The sequence below is a fragment of the Teleopsis dalmanni genome, chromosome 2 (assembly GCF_002237135.1).
Source record: "Teleopsis dalmanni isolate 2A chromosome 2, ASM223713v2, whole genome shotgun sequence".
Lineage (NCBI taxonomy): Eukaryota > Metazoa > Arthropoda > Insecta > Diptera > Diopsidae > Teleopsis > Teleopsis dalmanni.
Genome location: NC_051847.1, coordinates 191,192,687 through 191,215,506, shown reverse-complemented (window position 1 = coordinate 191,215,506; position 22,820 = coordinate 191,192,687). Strand labels below are relative to the sequence as shown.

The 22,820-nt window shown below is 28.4% G+C and overlaps 1 protein-coding gene across 1 annotated transcript in view; it reads right to left on the bottom strand.

Moving 5' to 3' along the window:
- LOC119676433 (all trans-polyprenyl-diphosphate synthase PDSS1-like) overlaps positions 1-13,677 on the bottom strand; it is a 17,240-nt gene extending 3,563 nt beyond the window's left edge. Inside the window, exon 1 of the mRNA XM_038087673.1 lies at positions 13,591-13,677. Coding sequence (XP_037943601.1) covers positions 13,591-13,677 — 87 coding nt within the window. The remainder of the gene's footprint in view (positions 1-13,590) is intronic.
- Positions 13,678-22,820: the final 9,143 nt, after the last annotated feature.

Here is a 22,820-nt window from a genome sequence, read left to right as displayed (position 1 = left end):
CAACTATAAATCTATTGAATATAAACTATCTTTATCCTTCCAAATATGTGCAATATTTCAATCTACTTCAAAAATTTTTTTCTAAGAAAATGTTGCAATGCTACATGTACAAGTTTTGGTAACCTTTTAGAGCTCATAAAACATCAAATTCAGAAGTTGCAGCCAAAAGACATGCTCGTATGTATGTCTGGTATGTCATCAAGAAGCAAATAAACAAACAAATAAACTTAGCTCAGCTCAGCTCTACTCAATAGGGCTCAAGTTACTCGTATCTCGTAAGTAAATTTGCACAAAAAATAAATTTTCATTTCATAACAAATCTTCAATTTTGTCAAAATCTGCAATTTCTGTTCAGAATCCCAAGCGGATGAAAATATCTTCCTTTGCAACACTGTACGAAGGATTTTTGCGAAATAAAAAAAAATGTTCTATGTTTATTTCGTACAAATGAAAATGCAAAAGTTATTTAAAAAAAAAAAAATTTAATTCAATATTGTGTAATCATAAAAGTTATATTAGAATTCTGTAATTTTTACAGTTTCATGCCAATATAGTTATATATTTCCTATATTAAATTTAAGTTGTTGAACAAACTTAAAAGAATAATAAATAAATACACAATAAAGAAAGACATAAAATTTTTTCAGTAGATAAAAGTTTATAAAAACAAAAAAATATATTTTTTTCAATAGATAAAAGTTTATAAAAACGAAAAAATACATTTTTTTAATATAAATACAGCTAAATTGCATCAAATATTTTCTAAACAGTTAAATAATTCTGCAAATGCAGTAAGATGAATGAAGAATCCCATGGAAATGTTGATAGTTATCTGTAAAAAATTTAAATTAAACTATTTAGCAAGCTTTTAAGTTTTTTATGTTCTTTTAAAAGAGATTGTTGGAATGAACCATAAACATTTAGTAAACGAACTGTGTAAAATAGTTTTCGTAAGTCACTGAGTATGAGTAACGAAATTCCCGCTTGCATTTCAACCACAGTATTTAAAGTATTTTTCTTTGCTTTGTGAGAATATTTTTTTTAAAGTATATAACGAAAAATTTTTCAAAATGAAAAAATTTGTAATAAAAGTGAACACAAAGCTTTAAGCTACAAACGTCATGAGCATTTAAAAAATCTGTTAGTTTACAAAAATATGACATGAATGCACTCACTTGTATAAAATTTACTTTTACTTTGGTATTAAACTCTATTCTTTCTGGATAGTTGAAATGGACATGCCATAAGCTTTGATTTACTAACTGTATTAGTTTGTGTACTTTACCCCACTGAAAAATAAAAATTCAGATATATGTCAAGTAACAAAATTAAGTCCGGTAATACATACAAAGCGATTAATTGTTGTTTAATTAATAGAATATTCTAAATAAAATAATAGAAAGGTTTTTCGAACAGTAGTAAACTACAACAACAAAAATTTATTTTATATTATTTTAATTAATTGAATTTTTTGGCTGACCATAACATACAACTGTTTCGTGTATTGCGAAATACCCAACATCAGTGGTCTAGGTATTATTTTTTACATTTAACTATTCGTAATTAAGTTTTGGTGACTGCAAGTACCAAGGGTTAAACTCTTGCCCTGTCAAATTTGAAGCTTAGAGTCAGTGTTTATTAGCCAACTGTCCCAAAACCGTACTTGTCTCATATATTCGCACTTTGGAGTTTTATTAATTTGCTGTGAAAGTTTTATTAACAAATTCACTTACTGTGTTTATATTAAAACGAAATCATTAACCAGCTGTAGAATATTTGAACAATAAAATAAAATAATAAATAATGGGATATGTAATTAAATAATACACATACAAAAGTTAAATGATAAATAACTTGTTTATTGCACTATTGAGATATTTTTGCATGTAATATGGAAAAGCTCTTCTATACTATATAATAGTATAAACGAACTATTCCAATATTTACAAATGTAATGTGTTTTAATAAGAATATACATGTGATATATGATATATGAAACATACCTGTAGAAAACTACTTAGAATTATTACATTGAATATTGTACACATATAAGCTTATTGCTCAAATATAGCATTATTATGCTATGAAAGCAAATTTTTTAATTTTTTTAAAACATATAAAAATGATAAGCATCTAATATGTGAGATCAGAAAATTTAATATCGTTGTTATAAAATTTAATATATACTAAGTGGTTCATACGTATCAATAATTTTATACTATGCTACCACTGTAGCTAAATCAATTTATTACTAATCAAATTTGATCGTTTCCATTGGCATTAGTTGATTTATGTGTCAGACAGTTCTGTAAAAGTTTCAGCGAAGCTTATTAATTTATCAAGAAAAATGCAGAAAATTCAAAAAAAAATTATTTATAATATTTATTTATAAGAAACAAACATTTTAAAAAGTTTTGATTATTTCCCTATTGAAAAATATATTTTGCCTTATTGTTTTCCAAATTTTTAGTGTAATTTCCTTTAATTTATTCTTAACTAAGTTGGAAACTTCGAAGGATCTTTGTAGGGTAAATCAACTTCATTAGCGATGTAAATCAAATAAACTTCTTTAATGAAGGCAATGAGAACATACTATTACACATTCCAATTGTAATGATTAAAGTTCAATGTTTTTATAAACTAAACAAAAATAGTTTATAACACAACTATAAGTAATTTATTTATTAATATTACATTAGGAGATTTACCACTGTGGTCTAGAAATCTATTGTGTCCTTTGTGCATCAGTGTGTCTTGGTTCTGCATCAGTGACAGGCAGAGTTTCAGCACATAAATAAAGCTCTTACCTTTTCAGTGTTAAACTTACAATTTACGCTACAGTACGTTGCCGGTTTTATATGATGATAATTCAACCAGTAACGCCCTGTCAGAGCTCCGGTAATGATTTATAAATAGTTTGTGCTTAGTTTCATATAATCCTTATATCGCTTCATGGAGAAAGTTCTTACAAGTAAGTATCGATTGTGAAAGTTCTGGTACATTTTGCGAGCGTTTTCTGTTACTTCTTTTCTTTCTGAACATATGTTATATATGAATAGATAGCATTTTGTTATATAGAGTGTTTTTTAAAAAATCCAATAAATAGCGATTCCCTTGTTTAAGAAATGAAAGAGATGGTTTCTGGAAATATATTAATTTAATATTTACGGAAAAGTAGGCAGTTTTAAAATACTATTAAAGTATCTAATCAAGCCTGGGTTGCCGAATTCAAAAAACTATCTCAAAACTATGAATAAATTAATAGAATATCTTTTGGAGAAGTAGAGAAATTTATCTACTGAAACTCTTTATAAATTATTTTTATCTATTAATTTCACGTAGACTAGAAAGCAACATTTGGCTGGCGAAAAATGAAAGTAATAATTAAATCTACATCGATTCTGTTCCATTTTAATTAGATGTCACTTTATTAAAAATAGCAGTTTTACAAAAAAATAAGCAAAGTAAAATAATTAGCAATAAAAATTGAAATTATTCTATAGAAAAGTAAATAGTTGTGTTTATCTACTCCTCGCTTCATGAAGTCCGAAGTCAATTTATAAAATATTTCTTGTTTTCATATCTCCATTGTTCTATTAAATTAATTATTTTATTTTTTGTCCCCTATATTTTCTTTCTAATTTCATTAGTTTTTGCTAACAAAGGAGCAAAATTAATGTGTTTAAGTTTGTTCGTACTAAATAGAAACATTAAGTCCTTTCGTTTAAACACAAAAAAAAGAAGGAAAAACTATTGAAAATTGCGAATGCTGCAGAAGAACTGAAAGATAAAGTTAACAAAGCCAACAAGAAAATGTGGAAAACTCGATAACATCGCACCACAGAATTCTCAATTCAACTTGACGACATTGCATTACAACAAGAGCAACAGCAGCAGCAACAACAGCGGCAGCAACAACAGCAACAGCAGCAGCAACAACAACAACAATATAGAGAAAAATCTAATACATAAAAAATGTTTCAATTTTGAAGTTGCAAATTGATTTTAAATGCCAAAAGTTACAAGGACTTAAAGTTTCAGATTTGCAGCAAAGGGAAAATTTAAGCAAAGAATCTCTAGGGCTCTAGGGCCAATAATAAAAACTTGGAATGCACATAACTGCATTTTGCTCTAAGGAAGCCGAAGCCTTAAATCTTAGATTATTGCAATAAAGCAATTATAAAGGAATGTTAAAGTAATAAAGTTATTCAAAACTAGTTGAATATAATTCGGAATGTATATGAGAGGTGTGAAGAATTGTCGTAATTTTAACAACTTAGATAAAAAAAAGTTGTATGTAAATAAAAATAATGTTTCTTCTGCTTTGATGACTATATTACCAGACTATTAATATTTTTCTACATGTTATTGAAATGCTTCAAGCATTTCTAAAATAATTTTATTTATTTGATTAAATTTTGAAAGGGTTGGAAACTATGTCACCACGTCACTGCATGCTTTAAGAATTATTGTGATAAACGCACTTTGGTTCCATAGACGCGTATCAATTAAAAATGCCATTATGTCCTTGGAGAGATGTTGGCTAATTCAGTTATAAGTGGATAGGCAGTTGATAAGTAACGAAGTCTGAGTCTGAGGAGACTATCACAATGACACAGAATGTGTTCTGTTATTTGCTCTTCTTGTGACAAAGTCTACTACTATTGTCCTTTGTAATATCTAGATTCGGTAGATTTTTTTTGACTTCATAATGTCTAATAAGAAATTCTGTGTTAAGTTGGATGTTTTTTTCTGATCAGCATTAGTAGATCGCTAGTTCTGGATTTTGATCGATTTGGCATGAATTCTTTGGCTTGTCTGCAGGCAATTACATTATCCCAAGCCATTTATTATTTGTAAGTTTAAAAAATCTCCATGAAGGACCACAATATAGTCTTGGCCCAATTCAGTATAAGGCTGCCCCTTTTCTGGCTAGTTTATCGACTTTCTCATTTCCCTTACAGCCGCTGTGTTCTGGGATGCATATTAAGTGGACCCTATTCCAGTCAGCAAGATCATTGAGAAGTTGAGGGCATTCCCATACTTCTTTTAAAATCACTCGAGGTGAGTTAAGTGCTAGGTGTGCTAATTTCCTGTCAGAGAAAATATATATGATTTTTCCCGTGCTGAGTTTCCCTTTATATTTCCATAGACAAAGTTTAATTGTGTGTACTTCGGTCTAAAAAACTGAATTTTCTTGACTAATACTCGCAAATATTTCCTTTTTTTGGTTTTACTTCATAAACTCCAACTCACACTTTCATCGGTTTCGAGCCACTCGTGTACCAGAGATGGTAATCTCCAACGAAGGCAGGTATGTTGTATTCCCAATCATTGCTATCTAATACTAATACCCGGAACTTTTGGTGGAAGCTGAGCAAAAGGTGGGCAAAAGTACGAGTTCATAATTCAAACTTGACAGGCTTAAATACTGATAAATACTATTTAAATATTATATACTCATTATTAAACAAATACATATGTATCTCTAAAGGGACGTGATTATATATATTCAGAAGTTCCCAAAGTCGTTTTATGGTAGGATTAATTAAAAATATATAAAGATATATTTTCACTTTTATTAATACAAAAATTATAACAAATAGCAAATGCAAAACATTGTAAAAACCCTAATCAATGAAAATATTTCATAAAAATGTTTTTGTTAAATTTAAAATTTTTTTTCTATAACTTTTAAAAGTTCTTTTCTAAATAATTAATCAATTTTTCAGCAACATCCTTAATAATTTTTTGTTTAAAAATAAATTAAAATATTTTGAGGAAAATAAAGTTACGTTTCATTGAAAAGGATATTTGAAAAAATGAAAGAGTTTATCCTAACATTTTATTTATTTTATATTTAATGATGAGAGACGAGATTTTCATGTCAAATATATTGTTCAAAACAATAATTTTAGTATTCTATACTCTGTGGAAACCTAGTGTTAAGCTGCTAAAAATAGAAAATTAACTAAACGGAAAAATTCTACTTTAAATTACGCTTCTACTTTATGATACTCAGTTCACATTTTTTACTTTGTCTCGGAGAAAAGATATATGAAAATCATTATGCACACCATTGAACAGCATTTATCATACACGGAGATGCTAAGTGCATTTTAGCAGCTTCAGATTTATTCCAAAAACAACTTTAAGACAAAACAAAAAAAAAAACAGAGTTTGTAGCTTTCACCCGGACAAAGTATAACAAAGTATAAAAAAAATTGTGCATTTTTTTGAGGATTGCTTTTTCTACCAAAAGGTAAGAGAACATAAGAAAGTTCTTCAGAAAAAAAAATTCAAAAATAAAAAATTTAAAAAATCCCAACTAAAATAAAAGTGAAATTATTTCATAAAAAATAAAGAGAGGAAACTTGTTCTTATAGATAAATATTCACACAGATGTTAGATACTACTAGCTTCCGTTTAAGTTCTGCAGTTCCACAGTAAGTTAGCACAGTTCTATAGATAATTCTTGTGTGCTTCATTTGAAATGCATTTAACGCAAATTTTATGCAGGATGCAAAGTGCATTTCACACCTGCAGTAAAAGGCTCGGGAAATATAAAGTTTCTCAAATTTTACAATAAAGAGTAGTGATAATAACCAGCGTTTTGCTTTAAGAATGGATATTAAGGAACATAAAGCAAAATTAATATCTTTAGCTACAAAATTTCCTTTAAGGAACACTCGAAATTTAATTGGAATTTAAACAAATTAACTGTTCTTTGGCTTTGTGTGTTAATACACGAGTCCACAGTTTAATTTTGATAGGGTTCAACTCCAAACAATTGCAGTCCAAAAATTATGTACGGGGGAATTAAACCAAAAATATTTCGCAAAACCACTGATGAGTATTTGGCAATATGCGAATCAAATCTAAAATTAGGTTAATCAAATATTTGGGATTTTGAAAATTTTATCAATATTACTCCCCTTTGTATTCGGAATAGAACTCTTATTAGGATACACAAATTTGGAATTAAAAAATTTTACTTGAAAGTAAAATAGCAGTGTTAGATATGTAGCATATTGTTAAGTCAATGTCATAGGTTTAAGTATTTCAAAAAGTTTGCAGAAAGATACAAATAATCGAGGCTATTAATCTATGTAAATGTTGATTCTTAATAATTAGGCATAAAACACACAAAAGTATTTGCATAATTTGCTTGATAATAGTCATTATAATAAAATTTAATATAAATAAATTAACATTTATTTTGATTTATGACTTTTGTAACCCAATAATCTTTCTTTTTATACAAGTTTTTCTATGGTTGTTCAGTGGTTTCCATTAGAATGCACACGAGTTTTATGTTCAATAGTGCTTTTTCAATTTAATATGAAAGAATATATCAAATATATAAAGACTTGGTGTTATCCTGGACATAGGCTTTGGAACACATGCCACCTAATTGGCAGTGAATGTTCTTGTGTATTACTTAAAGAGGAAGATGTTATAGAGAAGTGGCTATATTCACATCGTATTATTGATTGTCTTGTTTTTATGTATTTATACTTTTGCCTGAAGTTCTAAAAGCAGCTTAACGGAAGAAATTATAATAAAAATCTTTTAATAAGTTTTAATAAGTAGTAATTTAATGTCAATTATGATGGTAGTGACTATTTTATTTAATAGAAACTTAGCATGACTTTCTCCGCATTACGTTTCGAGATTAGGTTCTATTCTATATTTCTATAAGAAATAATAATATAAAATCATGCAATAAATAATGCCTCTATAAAAGAATAGTATTGAAATTTATTAAAACAAAAAATTATTAATTTAATTATTCTACAGTTGGTTTATGATTTCGTTCTAATATAACACAACAAGTGAATTTGTTAATGAACTTTTACAGCAAATTAACAAAAAAATCCAAGTTAGAACACACACGTCAAGTACGGCTTTGGATAAGTTGGCTAATGAACACTGATTCTGAGCTTCAAATTTGGCAGAGCACGGGTTCAATCCTTGGTACTTGCAGCCACCAAAAATTAATTACGAATAATTAAATATAAAAAATAATTTCAAGGGCACTGATGATGGGTATTTGGCAATAGTATTGTCAAAAATGTAATTATCCGTTATTTTCAAGAAATACCAGAGTTTTTATTTTATTCGTTACTTTCACTAATTGGTAATGTATAGTATTTGTTATAACTACTCTTTCGAGTACTTAGGAACGATCACTTTTAAGCAGCTGTTTTCGCGGCATAATAATCACTACTTTATTTTTTTCAATTTTTTAAAAAATTTTAAAAAAAAATTAAATTTGGATTCATTTTGATTCAATTAGTTTGGCACCACTATTTGGCAATACTCGAAATAGCTCTATGGATAGTCAAAAATTCAATTAATTTAAGATAAATAAAAATTTTTTTTGTTGTAGTTCACTACTTTTCGAAACCTCTTTGGTTAAAAATCATTAAAATACTTAAACTATTCATTCTAATATTTTAAATTTTGCATTCTCTATATTGTGTCTTTGTGATCATTTTTTATTAATTAAGATTGATACTAACAAAGCTCAACTGTGTACATTTAAGTTTTATTTGCAATAATTTTTTATTTACATATATTGAGGACATCCACAATGCACTGTTTAATTACTTAAAACTGTTAAAAATATTTTAAATTAATTTTTCTTAATTAAACTTATCTATTTAAAAATGATTGAAAGTCATTTAAATACATCAAAATGTTATACTTTCTTCAATTTCATTGCAACAGTATTTAGTAAATCCAAAAAGAAAAAATTCTTAAATTTATAAACAGATATTTTGGTATAAGTATATTTTCAATTAACTCAACTAAGCACTTAAGAAACACTTAAAAACATTTAATTTTAATTATATTTTCATTATTCTAAATTACGAGCGGTGAAAACTGCATCACTTAAGATGAACTTCATAATTTTAAGGCACGTACTGTTAACGTAATAATTTTATTGCATAATTGCCGAACTTAAGCTTCCCCGTAAGGGAAGAAGAGTATTAGAAATGAGAACAATATGATCCATCCATTATATTCTATGAAATTGCAATTGCATAGAAAATAAGGTAAATATAAATATAAATCAAGGATTTATATTCAACGAACTAAGACATGCACCTTAAGCATTTCTATCTAAGTTTTCAGTCCATCAACACATGCACTCAAGTGAAAGCGTTCAACTAACATAATAGTGTTATACTGCTGTTTACTTGCTCAAGTATCTCATCTTAAGATAAATGCAGGCATTTGAACTAATTTTGCACTTGCAGCTGCTCCTCAGCCACTATGGCTACTTACGCTTGACTTCTGCAATTCGAGATGGGAAAGTGCTCAAGTCAAGCGTATGCTAGGCATAAATGTCAATGCATATCAATTTCCGTTTGACTTTGGATCATGGTTGCATTCATAAATACCTCTATACGGTCTGTTCGTAACCGAATAGAGAGCGACGGAGATATGCATTTATATGCATAAATAACGTCATTGACAGCACGTATAGATATCGAATATTTTAAAATATTTCTGATGTTTTCTACACAATTCCTGTGCAGCAGCATATGCACGCGTACATGCACGTGCAAAATACTTTTTATGAAATTTTATAAAAACTTTTATTTAATTTTTTTATTATTACAATATATTGTTGTAGATATGAGTATTCGTACTACGTACTACGTCAGTAAGAAAGTAAAAAGAAATTTTTAAAAAAGTTAAAGGGAAATTTCAACGCCAAGTGATTTCCAATATTTATTGCAAAGCAATCGAGTGTTTCGTTGCATTAAAATATAATGGACAAAATTCGCTGATAGTACGTTTAATTTTGCGTCAAGACTCACAAAATATTACTCACAAAAAATATACAAAAAACAAGGACGAAAGAATCCTTTTCGTGCACGTCCTATTCTGTTATCGAACACTTTTGGTTGCATAGTGCATTTTGTGTGCAGTTTTTTCTTACCTTCCTCTTGCATTTCACTCCTATTTTCAGATATTTCCGTTTACTTCTTGCAGCGTTGCAATTTTTATGTTTCTGGCTTTAGTCCAATAACCCAAAATAAATATGAAGAATATTCGCGTGCAAAATGCTTTTTTAACAGCGTTCAGCATCAGTACCTTTTCTATTTATCTTCTGCAATAGGAGCGATATTATTTCGTATACTACAAACACCTTTCCATTTTTGGGTTATCAACTTTTTCTTTTCTTATTTCAAGCTTGAAAAAGGATTTTAAATATTTTCTCCTCTTATTAAAGGCGCACTTAATGAAAATGCATTTATCTTGAAATTGTCAATACGTGCTTGATGAATATAATGGATATATCTTATCCAACCAGAATTTTTGATATGGTATATATATAATCTTCTTCTATTAGTTAATACATAACTGATGATTTATATATTATATATGTGTAGTTATAAATTTTATACCTAAATGGCACACATATTTTCGAAATTCGAGTTATGCATCGTAATTTTATACTTACATCCTTATCTAGGATTTATATCCTAATTCCAGTTTATTACTTTAAGTAATAAAGTGTCGACATAAAATTACATTACACCATCTTTTCTCAGATATTCGTAATATTTTTCAAAAAATTGCTATTCATAACTCAGACGAGTATTTGAAATATAACAAGGTGTGGCTAAATACATCACAAAAAATTTTCTCATTTTTAGTAGCAAAATATTTAACTTCAATTTCTATATAAATTTCTATATTTTAGATCTTAAGCAACTCATCACTATTTTAATATAAATAAAATTTTAATTGTTTAAAATTTGAAACTAGAAACCTTTAGGTTACGTTATTACTGCGATCCGTTGTGTATCCACTTAGGACTATTGGCTTATTGTGTTATCGTATATATAGGAAAAATTCATGGTTTAAAACCACCTAGAACCTTTGGCAAAGTATAAAATGCTATTTAGTGTTAGGTCCTGTAATTGGTCAAGGTCATCCACAAAGGGGGCTCCTGAATATTAATTCGCCGCAGCTACGACAGATTTGACTGAAAGGAAGACGTAAACTTCTAGCATGGTGTCCTAGTTTACAATGACCCGTAAGTAAGCTAACAAAAAAACGGATATACCTGCGGGGCATCTCAATGAAAATTTTGGATTTCCACCTATGGAATCCCTCGCTCTTGCAACCGCAAAACAAAATACAGAGCGCCGCAAGCAACAAAATAGGCAATATGTCTTTTTTCGCTCTATCTAGAACAGTTTACCAAGTGTACTCTCACAAATTTTTTATAAAGCTGAACAATTACAAAGAAGATACTCAATCGTTCTTTTAATATATTTTTAATTTCTTAATTGCTTACCAAAAGTGATGTTTCTACTATATTCTATCCAGAAAGAATTTCAGCGGTAGTTCCCTGTGTAGCTAGTTTATAGCTTATATTATATTATGCCATAGTGTTTCGGCACTCATTCCAGGTGCATATCCCAGTATTCATAGAGCTTTGTAAGCGCTCTTCGGCAGTTTATGACTGTTGTTAAACTCAGCAACAGAGCGAAAAATAATGAAGAATCGCGTTTCATAAAATATCTAAAATGTCGACAGTTTTTATTTTCTTAACGATATTATGATAAGAAGGAACAGGTAATGAAGTCCTAGTACAATATCCAAAGCTCATAGTGAATTCCATAATATGAAGAAGTTTCGGTAGTCACATACTCTCTTAGATAATACTACACCCATAATCTTAACTCAAGCATCACAAAAATTCTATTCTTCTGCTCGAACAATCGTGAGATTAGGAAATCTCTCATGTAGGATATAATTGCGTACATCGTGTTTGTAATATGTTTTGGTAAAACACCATTTCAAACTCCGATTCTGATTGCATGTGAATGGGCTTCATTTAAAATTACAAGAAGAAAATAGCTTTAGATAAGCCACACACTTCATAAGAAAGAATCAAACATCTTAAAAATGTCGCCTTATAGATGTCTTAATATTTATTTTATATGTTTCCTTCTATTTACAAATAACAATGGCAATTTAGATAATGGTGAAACATTCGACATTAGATTCTAGACATATTAGAATGGAAAAACTTTATTGAATTATATGCTCTTAATAAAAGCGAAGATACGATTGAGTAAAATAATAACTATATCTTTAGTTTTCCTGGAGAATTTCTAATCAAAGGTAATTATTATTATTTGTATTATTGTCGGTAAGATTATTGCTTTCCTAGAACATATAATGATTTATTAGCTGTAAAAATTTTTAATGCATGCGTTAAGTCTGTCTTATTATACGGATCAAAGACTTGGCTGGTAACGGAGAAGACTAAAAAGACACTATAAACTTTTATCAACCATCAACCAAGAACGATATCAAATGTAGAACTCTGGAGGTAAACTAATCAAACGTCTATTAATGTTGAAATGCAAAAGCGAAAATATGGGTGGATAGGCCATACCCTGCGTAAACCTTATGACGATATCCCGCACGCAACGCTAACATGGAATCCCCAGTGAACCCGGCTTAGAGGTAGGCCAACCACAAAATGGCGAAGTACAATTAATAGTTAAACTGACAAATCGTTTAACGAACTTCGACAATTTTCGCAAAATAGTGATAGTTCGAAATTATTTGTTGTATCCTTAAGCCCTTTAATGGTGTGTGGAATGAAATAAATAATAAAAATATTAACTGTACAGAATTTGCTATATATTTTACAGTTACAATTTTAGATTCATAATTTTTATAATAATTCATTTCTTTAAGAAGATTAAGGGAAAAAAATGTTTTATATACAATACTTTAACTCTAGTTTCGTAGAGTCGATTTTAAAGGCAAAAGGCACATCAAAGCATAACTAAAAAGCAATTTGTCAAAATGAAAAATATATTTAAATTTAATATTTGTAAGAAAGATGTCGGACATAAAAGCAATGACAAATGAGACACCCAAGAGCCACAACTATAAATGTTGTGTGTTATAGTATCAGTGTACCATTTCGGGAGTATATTGAATAGCTTGTGAAATCCTCTTGGCTGCACAGCGCGAGTAAGCCAAACAATTTGTATGCAAAATGCCGGCTACATTTTTGCATGCCTGCATGAATGCAGCCTTAAATAGCAAGATAGCAAATATTTTGAAACAGCATATTTGCGCACAAAAGATATATACAAAGAAATTACAAAAAAAAATAAATAAATATATATATAAAAACAAGAAAGATACATTTAACAGTATACAATACACTACACTACACTGCAATGCAAACCTTGAGGTTTTATTTCAATTTTTTCAAAAGATAAAAATGATGAGAATTTTTCTGTTGTGATTCCTTTTTGCACTTTAGTTACTTATTTTGATTTTGAGTTGCAGAAATATAAATAATAATAAAAAAAATATTATGTATACGATATTTGAACCTTACATATATATATGTACTTATATGTATATAGGATATTGCATTCATATAACGTTGGACTCGTTAAATTTATATTGTGCCTTTAGGCATTGTGCTTGTGTTGTTGTTGTGAAGTGAGTATCCACAAGTACACGAAATATTTCAATAGCAACAGAAGAGCATCCGAGATACATGGAGTAACATAAATAAAGTCATACGCGTATGGCGTTAAGTTTTGGAATATCAAATTTCGTGCTCGTTAAATGGCACCAAAGTTGTTGAGGCGCACTATATGGAGCACTCATTTCGGTAGTCAATAAAATGTAGGAAAATGCAATTTATATGCTTAAATTATTTCCATGTATGGTACGTATGTATCTTTAATGCAATAACACTTACTTTTATAGAATTTCGGTTTGATCAGCATATGCCATTTTAAAGTACAGTACGAGCCCGCTTAACGCATAGAATACGTTTCATCAAAATAGAGCCTAATGTGAAACAGCGCTAAACGAAGCTATCTTAACATGTAAATAATGGGGTTAGGGGAAGATTGATAGAAAATTGCTTTGGTATTAAATTTAATAATTATGTCTTTTTTTAATATTAATAAAACTAAATATTTATTTTTAACAAAAACAAAAACAAAAACCAGATTGATCCCATCAAAAAATACATACAGGATTATTTACGAAAACTGCCAGACTTACCAACACCGCGTTATCAAATCTTAGAATGAGTGCAGGCTCCTCGGGGAGGTATGCAGATCTGAGGTCAATTATTGCTTAGTCTGATAAAGTGATAAACAATAATCCTGTCAAAGGCATTAAGAGGGATTTTGAAAATACCTCGAGTTAAGAAAAAGTAAAAGTGCTCAAGTGCACTGGCTCGAATATCTTCAACATAATAATATCTAAAAACAAATAAAATTCTAAATCAATCAGTAGCTCGTTTATGTAAATCGTTCGAGTTTTACTCGAACGATTTCTTTCGAAAAGTTCTCACTTGCTTTTTCTCACTTCTTTCGAGTTTGCTGTTTATGTAACATGAAAAATTCACCACACGAGAACGTTATGGTGTGATGAGAGAAACTGATGAAAATGGAACGTTTTTTGAAAAAATGGAACGAAAATGAAACAATTTTAAAAGGTTGCTTAGTGTTTGCAAATAGCACTTGTACCAAAAATTTTAATTTATTCACTTTAACTTACTTTTTTCCATTCAAAATTCAAAACTTCTCGCAAGCAATTTGACAGGTGACAAAAACTCGAACGAAAAAAAGTGAGAAAACAATTCACCACAGTTACATAAACACTTCTAGTGAGTAATTGTCAAAAGTGAGAAAATCGTTCGAGAAAACGAAGTGAGAAAGTTACATAAACGACCCACAGATCATTCAATCTATTGTGTGTTTCCAATTTTCAGTTTTCTGCCTTTTTGTCAAGAAGGCAACTAATGTAGCTTGCGTTTTCCTTTCGCCTTCTGTTAGAAATTATTAATAAGTGGATAAAGCATCTATAACACCCCGTCTTGCTTTTGAACTCCTTGGTTCATAATTTCAGTTATAGTGGTCAAAGTATTTTTCACAAACATCATCGAAAGTTTTCTTTGCTCTTCTTTAAAATCAATACAATTAATATTTTTGTTTTTTTTTGTTGCTCAGTTAATTCCTTGAACTTAGTCATTAGAAAGACTAGCTGCTGTTTCTTGAACTATTTCTTCGACGTCTTCCACATTCATCTCATCTAAAACGCTTTGTTTCGCTAAATTCACTATTTCTTTCACTACTTCATCCATATCGACAGACCATCCAATATTTTCGCTCTTACATAAATTTGGCCAAATAGTCTTGCATACTACTTTAAAAGATCTTTCTATTATCTCATTCCAAGAAAATCTCATGTAGTTTTTCTAAAAATCTCTTATTGATTGCTTCTCTCTCCGTTTGTTTTTTCAAACAACTGCATAAATATTCGGGTTGAAAAAAAAGAGCGCTAAACCGAAACAACGTTCAGCGGGGTCTTATATAGAGCGAATAAGATATTGACTGCGATACGGGATATTTAAAAGATGTTCGGGTTAAAAAAAAAGAGCGCTAAACCGAAACAGCGTTCAGCGGGGTTTCACTGTATACACAACGACGATTCTACTCTATAGACTCTATAGTATATGCGTGAAATAGTATAGTAAATACTTACGTATAATTTTAAAGAGAAACACTTAAATGCAGCTTACAATGTCCTTGTTACACTGTAATGACATTCAATAGGGTCTTAACAAGACATGAAAACACTAAAATATCAAATAAAAAAAAACTCAGTAAATACGGGTAAACCAGGCGTATGAGTAATAACATTTCTCCGTGGCAAGTGTTAATGTTGTTAGCACGTTTTTCAAGTTGTTCCATGGGAAGTTTTTTTGGTGTTTAAGGCATGTTTTGGAGCGCTTATATCTGTTATTTTGGCATGTTATTTCTTTTGTTTTTTATTTATAAAAATATATGTTTATTTTTTTTTTGGAAATTTTTTCTTTAACATTTTGCTTGTAAAGTTTCTAATCTAACAACAACAAAATTGTAAGCGAAAGTGCTTATAGCAATTATTTTTTTTTTTTTGACAACATGTCTTCATTGAATCACTTAAGTTTTAGAATCTTAAAGACTAATAACATTACATTACAAATTATTTTATATAAACATACTATAATGATATATACAATGTTTTGTAAATTATTTCAAGGGGCCTCTGAATAAGTACACAATGCTTATTTACCAGATATCATGGCTCATAATTTGAAATAATCAGGGTTATCTTTAGAAAAGCAGTAAGAACGCAGAAATCTAAAAGTATAGCACTTCAAACTCTTTAAAGCTTCAAAAGTTTACTAAAACAATGCTTTTATAATAAATATTTTTATTCTCTACTTAAACATATAAAACATATAAAAAAATGTTACATTTCAGTAAGAAACTTAACCGCAATTCATAAGTGCATTTTTAATTGCTTGTGTCTGCTCATGTTTATATTTGCTCAACGCTCTGTTAATGAAGTTGTTTATCTTTTATGTTGTGCTGTACTTTTATATAGAAAAAGAATTTCGCACAGCTGTCAGATACAAGACACAAATTCATATGAAAGAAAAAGATATTTCAGCGAAATAAACTGAGTTAATTGTGCACATTTTTTGGTCGCTTAAAGGCTCCTTTAAATCGTACAAATCTGCACTTTATGATTTTTATTTATTTTTATTATGTGATTTTTTACTTTCAGCTTCTGTGGCTGGAAGCTGCAATTCAATATCTTTCGTTTTTTGTCGAACATTTCGGTAACTGATTTTTAATGGCTTTAAAATCGTTAGCAATTTTTCTTTTTTTGACAATAACCCCAATATTTTTTTTTTTTCCATTTTTGAAATTGTTTTTAATAAAATGCTTAAATTAAAAATATTTTCAATAAAATATTGTTACACTTATAAAAGAATTGAAATACATTCACTGAATTTTGTTCTTTTTTTTTTTACTTATAAAAAAATCTAAAATAAAAACTGTGGAGAAAAATTAAATTCAAAAATGCATGGTGCGGTTACACAGAAAAAAACATGAAGTCAATTTGAGACAAAAAAGCAGAATGTTTCAAAAACGCAATTGTAAGTAGAAATGCAGGTTACACAGATACAAATGCAGGTTACACTAGAATTGCTTACATTTAAATTCTAGTTCAAACATACAAGGATACTTTAAAACGTGACAGATTTTTTAAATTTTCTGCAGTTCGCTTAGCAGATATAGAAGCTAAGAACAGATGTAGTAAAATAAATTTCGTGCCAAGCAAAGACTTTTTGATGTGCAAGTTTTTGTTCCAAAGGTATCTCTCTCTCTCTCAAAACTTTTGAATTAGTGTTTTTTTTTCTCATAAATAAATCTGAAATAGTTTTTATAATAAAATTAAATCGATACGCAATGGAAAATATGTTCCTGTGATATGTCAATAAATCCAATTTAAGTTACTGTGTCAGATCCAATTAATTTTGGTAGTATCTGCACTGCAAGTGTATATAATGTAAACCAACAAGATACTATAAGTACACTGGTAAAAAAAAATATATATGGTATGTAAAACATTATTTAGATTTTACTCGTATAAACGTAATAATAAACTTGAACAATACAGTTCTAAATAGGCTCATATTATATTCAATGTCAGTAAAATTTACAGAAAATTAATTTTTAATTCAATAGATATAAAATTTTCAATATATATAAGCTTTGAGTATGTTCTCCCCAACTAAAATGCAATCAATCAACGATAGAAAATGTGTTATTCTACTGTTCCTTACATCCCAGTGGAACTATAAAATAAACAATTTTTTTCATATGAGAAAATTTTTAAGTCAATTGTTATAAAAATTGACTCTAATTATTCAAGATACAATTTAGTTTTTAAATAAAAAAGGTCAGTAGAATTTAATAATTTTATTTATTTTTAATTTTTAAAGTCAATTATGTCGAAAGAAACCATATTTCTTAATAGAAACTATTGTTTTAATGGAAAGGTATTTAGAACTCGTACATTACAACAATAAAATTAATTATTTATTATTTATTTCAATTTTTGACTGTCTATACAGCTGTTTGTATCACCAAATACCCATCACTATTTTTATTTATAAAAGCTATAGTTTTCTGCAGCTAGCGAAAGATAGGCAGAAGAACAAAAAAGCTAATCTTAGAATGGAGACATAGAAAAGGACTCAGAATAGACATAGAATTTAACAAACAGACATTTTTTGCATAATAAACCTATACCTATATCGCCAACGTAAGACTTAAAGACATTACTACCACTCTTAAAAAATGTTAACATGTCATATTTCTATATAAAGTGTTAAAAAATCTCTTAATAATGACAATATGACAACAATGATCAAAACAATATATCCTCAATGTTTTCAACAGCTTTAGGAATACTCTTCGTCCCGTCATGTTTCATGCCATTTTATTATTACTATAATTATTATTAAAAATATGCTCCACATACCATATATGCAATTTGACAGATCTTTTGTGGTAGCATTTCGCTCAATTAGTTCAATTCCAAACTTATGAAGAATTTCCTGACAACTGTGAATCGTATTTTAGCTACGCGTTTAGGGCCCAAAATTCCACTGGCTAGATAATCAAGTCTGCGTCTTACCACTACTGGGCAGGCATATAGAACATGTTTCCTGTTTCCTTCCTGTTGTCAGAGTCAGCTTTTATAAACCCATTTTTTTAATAAAATAATAATGTATATTGTCTCTATTTTTTAATAAATTTTCACTATTTAAGCATATTCAGCTGTTGTTAAACGATCTATTTATTAAATAGTAAACCTTGATCAGAAAATATGGTGCCTTGGATAACACTTCTAACACATACTGCTAAATTTAGAGTACAAAATGTATACCACTTTAATATTCTGGGTATTAATATACTTGCATAAGATCTTATTTACAACAAATAAAACTTAATACTTATAGCAATTTTCCATTAAAAAAATAGAAAATTGTCTATTATTAAAGGAAAAAGAAATTGCAAAGTTTAAAAATAAAAACTTTTAAAAAGTTTAATTGAGTTCAGTTGAACATTAAAAAGGTTTTTCCATTTTAAATTTTAATTGAAATACTTTCTGTTTTTAATTCTTTTTATTTTTGGCTGGGTAACTTGCATTTCATATATTTCACAAAATATTTTAATTTTTAATGTTTCAATCAAATAACTTCACAGTTTCAATAAAAAATTAATAGATATAGAGCGAATAAGATATTGATTGCGATACGGGATATTTAAAAGATGTTTATTCGTAAACAACACGCACTTTAAATAAAAAAACATCAATACTTCAAAAGATTCTAATCCAAAAATCTTAAATTATTTACAAATTAATAGTACCAAAAAATCATTTTTTATTTTATAGCATAGAACTCCAAAGTATTCCCTATAGTTTATATAATAACAAATGACTTGCTTCATTACATCAAAAAATTAATAACATTGAGATTATTTCAATAATCTTTAATTAAACCCTATATTAAAATCAAAATATTCGAACCACATTTGTGCTTAGTATTCCCTTAATATGGTCACTTTACCGAAAACGCGATCTTCCACTTCCACGTCTTCTTTCTTCAACTGTCATCTTTTTTAAGATCATATAGCTTGTAGTTCTTTTGGATGCGGTTATCATCATCGACTTATTGAAGACGAAAGATCTTCAATAAGTTTTCAAAGATCTTCAAAAATAACTTTTCTTTTAAGCACCCTCAGTGCTGCTGCATCAGTCTTTGACAACGTCTATACTTTTGTGCCATACCAATGTATGTAGGATGAGCCAACACCTATTTCAAAAATAATTCTTTATCTTATCTATAATATGATATTTATTTTATGTTAAAATCTCGAGAAAATTTGTGTGATATTAAATAACTTCTTCTTGGTGCCGTTAGTAGCAAGTCCTTCGTTCACTAGCTTAAATCACTGGATTAAGTTTTAAGGGCCCTTGTTAAAACTATATCAAAATTTGAACCTGTAGTAGCAGCTATAGTACATATCACATTTTGCTTTTTTAAAGTACCCATGTCCCATCCTTTGCATTACCTAGATGATGGTGATGTCGGACTTTTTGATATTCTTAATTGATATTTTAAAATAGATTAAAGTTTTAAGATTATACCCCATTTGTTAAGATAAATTCCTGATCTATTTTTATAAAAAAGAATATTTTTAAACATATTTCAGGTTTTAAAGTAGTCCATGACTGATATTAAACTGTTTTGTTTATTACAAGGCCACGAAATATTAATATTAATTTTATCAACCGAAATTTAATCCGGATTTTACTCTTGGAAATACTCTGCTTAACATACTTTTGCATCCGGCATTGCGAGGCGTATGAGTAATTTTATTTGCCATAAGCAGAAGTGAAAATTAAATTAAAAATGAAAATCTGCTGCTTTTTTCTTTTGCAATTGTTTTCATGGAAATTTCCTTTTAATTTGTTATTATTGCTTCTCAAGCATATTAAATGCAATTACACGCAACAACAGCATAAAATCGTTTAAGGAAGGAAGATGCGAAAAAATGGCCAAGTAAATTGAAATAATTTTGCAGCGTTTAACGCAGAATCCGAGAAGAAGATGAGGGAATAAAAACTTTTATTGCAGAGTTGAAAATTTACACAAGCATGAAAACAAAAACAACATTAATTGAGGCTAATTACTCTAATGTGCCGGAAAATAAATTCACGCCATTTAAATGCTAACCAAGCAGGACAATGACCTTGTGCAGTTTTTCGGATTGGATGGGAATCTCTTAAAAAAAAAGCAAGACTGAATGGATAACAAGACTGAAACCTTAAGATTAATGCAAGAATTGTGTAATTTCATGTAATTCGGAAACAAAAAGTTTAATGGTTTCCATTTCTGTATACTTATTCTAAGATTATAAAAATCATTTAAAAGAGACATTAGTAATCCGAAGTATAAAAAGCTATTCTTTGAAAAAGTATCCTTTCCTGCTTAAAATATATTGCTTATTCCAATTTTTGGATATAAAGGATAATTCTATAAAAAATTATTCAAATTTGTAAAATGAAGATAAATTAACTTTTTTAATTCCAGAAGTGCTTGTCCTCATCTACAATACAAACTGATTTTAATACGATGTCTTATATCAATTTGCCAGAAATGTAACCAGAAATACCACGCGTATACGTAAGTAAGGTGGTGTTATGCTATCTTATCTTATATGGAGTATAGTATCAGATAATACAGTGGTAAAGTAAAAAAGCCAATATCAAATGAACGATTTAAAAATCTGCACAAAATGAGATAAAAATGAAAAAGTGGAGGTAAATAAAAATTATTATAAATAATAATTTCTAATAATTGGTCTTTTTTTTGTAAACATATCACAAAAGAACAACCGCTAATTTTAAAAATAACATATGAAACAACAACACTGCTGGCTTATTTAGTCCAACCTTTTTGAAATCGCTTAGCTAATAAACGACTCAAATCGCATAATTGCCAAGATTAAAAATCCGTCTATTGTAAACGGATTTTGAAAGTGCGTACAGTTGACGATCAACAAATATTTGACAAATAATACTCAATTCTTTTTAATTTACTGTTTTTTTCTGTTAATATTAAAAAAACCTGAAAATACAAATTTTATTCACAATCACGTAAAAAATAAAACTTTTTTCACCCATATTTGCAAAGAATTATTATTAATTTTCGAAACCAAATTTTATTACGTGTTTTGCATATGGGTCATTCTTTTACAGCTTGGACATTTTTTTATGAGCTTTTTCATAAAATAAGAAGACCCGTATCTCGGGAAAAAATTTTTTGATTTTTTTCCTAGGAGATATGGACCCATGGGGTTTTGAGAATTGCCATTGTAGACACATTTTCAAATAAGTATATCTTTAGCTCTATAAAAGATAGAAACTTGAAATTTACAGCGTTTCAAAGATAATTGATTGTACTTTTTTAAAATTATTTAAATAGTTAAAATTGTTTATATTTAAGTACTAATATTAACCGTTAAATATCAAAAAAAAATTTTTCTCAAAACTGTTTTTTTCTTCCGCAAAACACTTCAAGCACATGAGAACTACATTTCCATTGAATGAATTTTCAAAGAATATGCTACATATATTCTTATATAATATTATTGATTTCGATAAATAAAAAAATTCTACATAAAACTCAAAAATTTCTGGACGATATTGTCATTAGAAGTACTTTTAAAAATTTATTTATCCTTCATATAAAACCAAACACATACACACAAATTTTTTTTTTTATCTTTGATTCAGATTAATACATAAATTCCACTTAAAAAATAAATATTTCCACTGTGATATTCATTTTAGAAGTAATTAAAAACAATTAATTAATCAGGTGTCCTTCGCGTTACTCATACGCACCATAGTACCATTAAATCAATTTTCGAAGAAAAACTATACAAAAATTTTTACTTTTAGTTTTTAAAATTAAAAGTTCAATAAAAAAAACTAAATTCTTATTATTTCAGAACAAATTAATTAATTAATTAATTAATTTCAAATTAAAGTGAAACTTAATTCTTATTATTTCAAAACAAATTAATCCATTCCTCTATCTCATCTTAGATAGATAGATGAGTCTTATCTGAGACTCTATCATCAATTTTCCTAACACCTGCTAGAAATCTACAAAGATTTGATGAAGTGGAACTTAATTCTTATTATTTCGAAACAAATTAATTAATTAATTTCAAATTAAAGTGAAACTTAATTCTTATTATTTCAAAACAAATTAATCCATTCCTCTATCTCATCTTAGATAGATAGATGAGTCTTATCTGAGACTCTATCATCAATTTTCCTAACACCTGCTAGAAATCTACAAAGATTTGATGAAG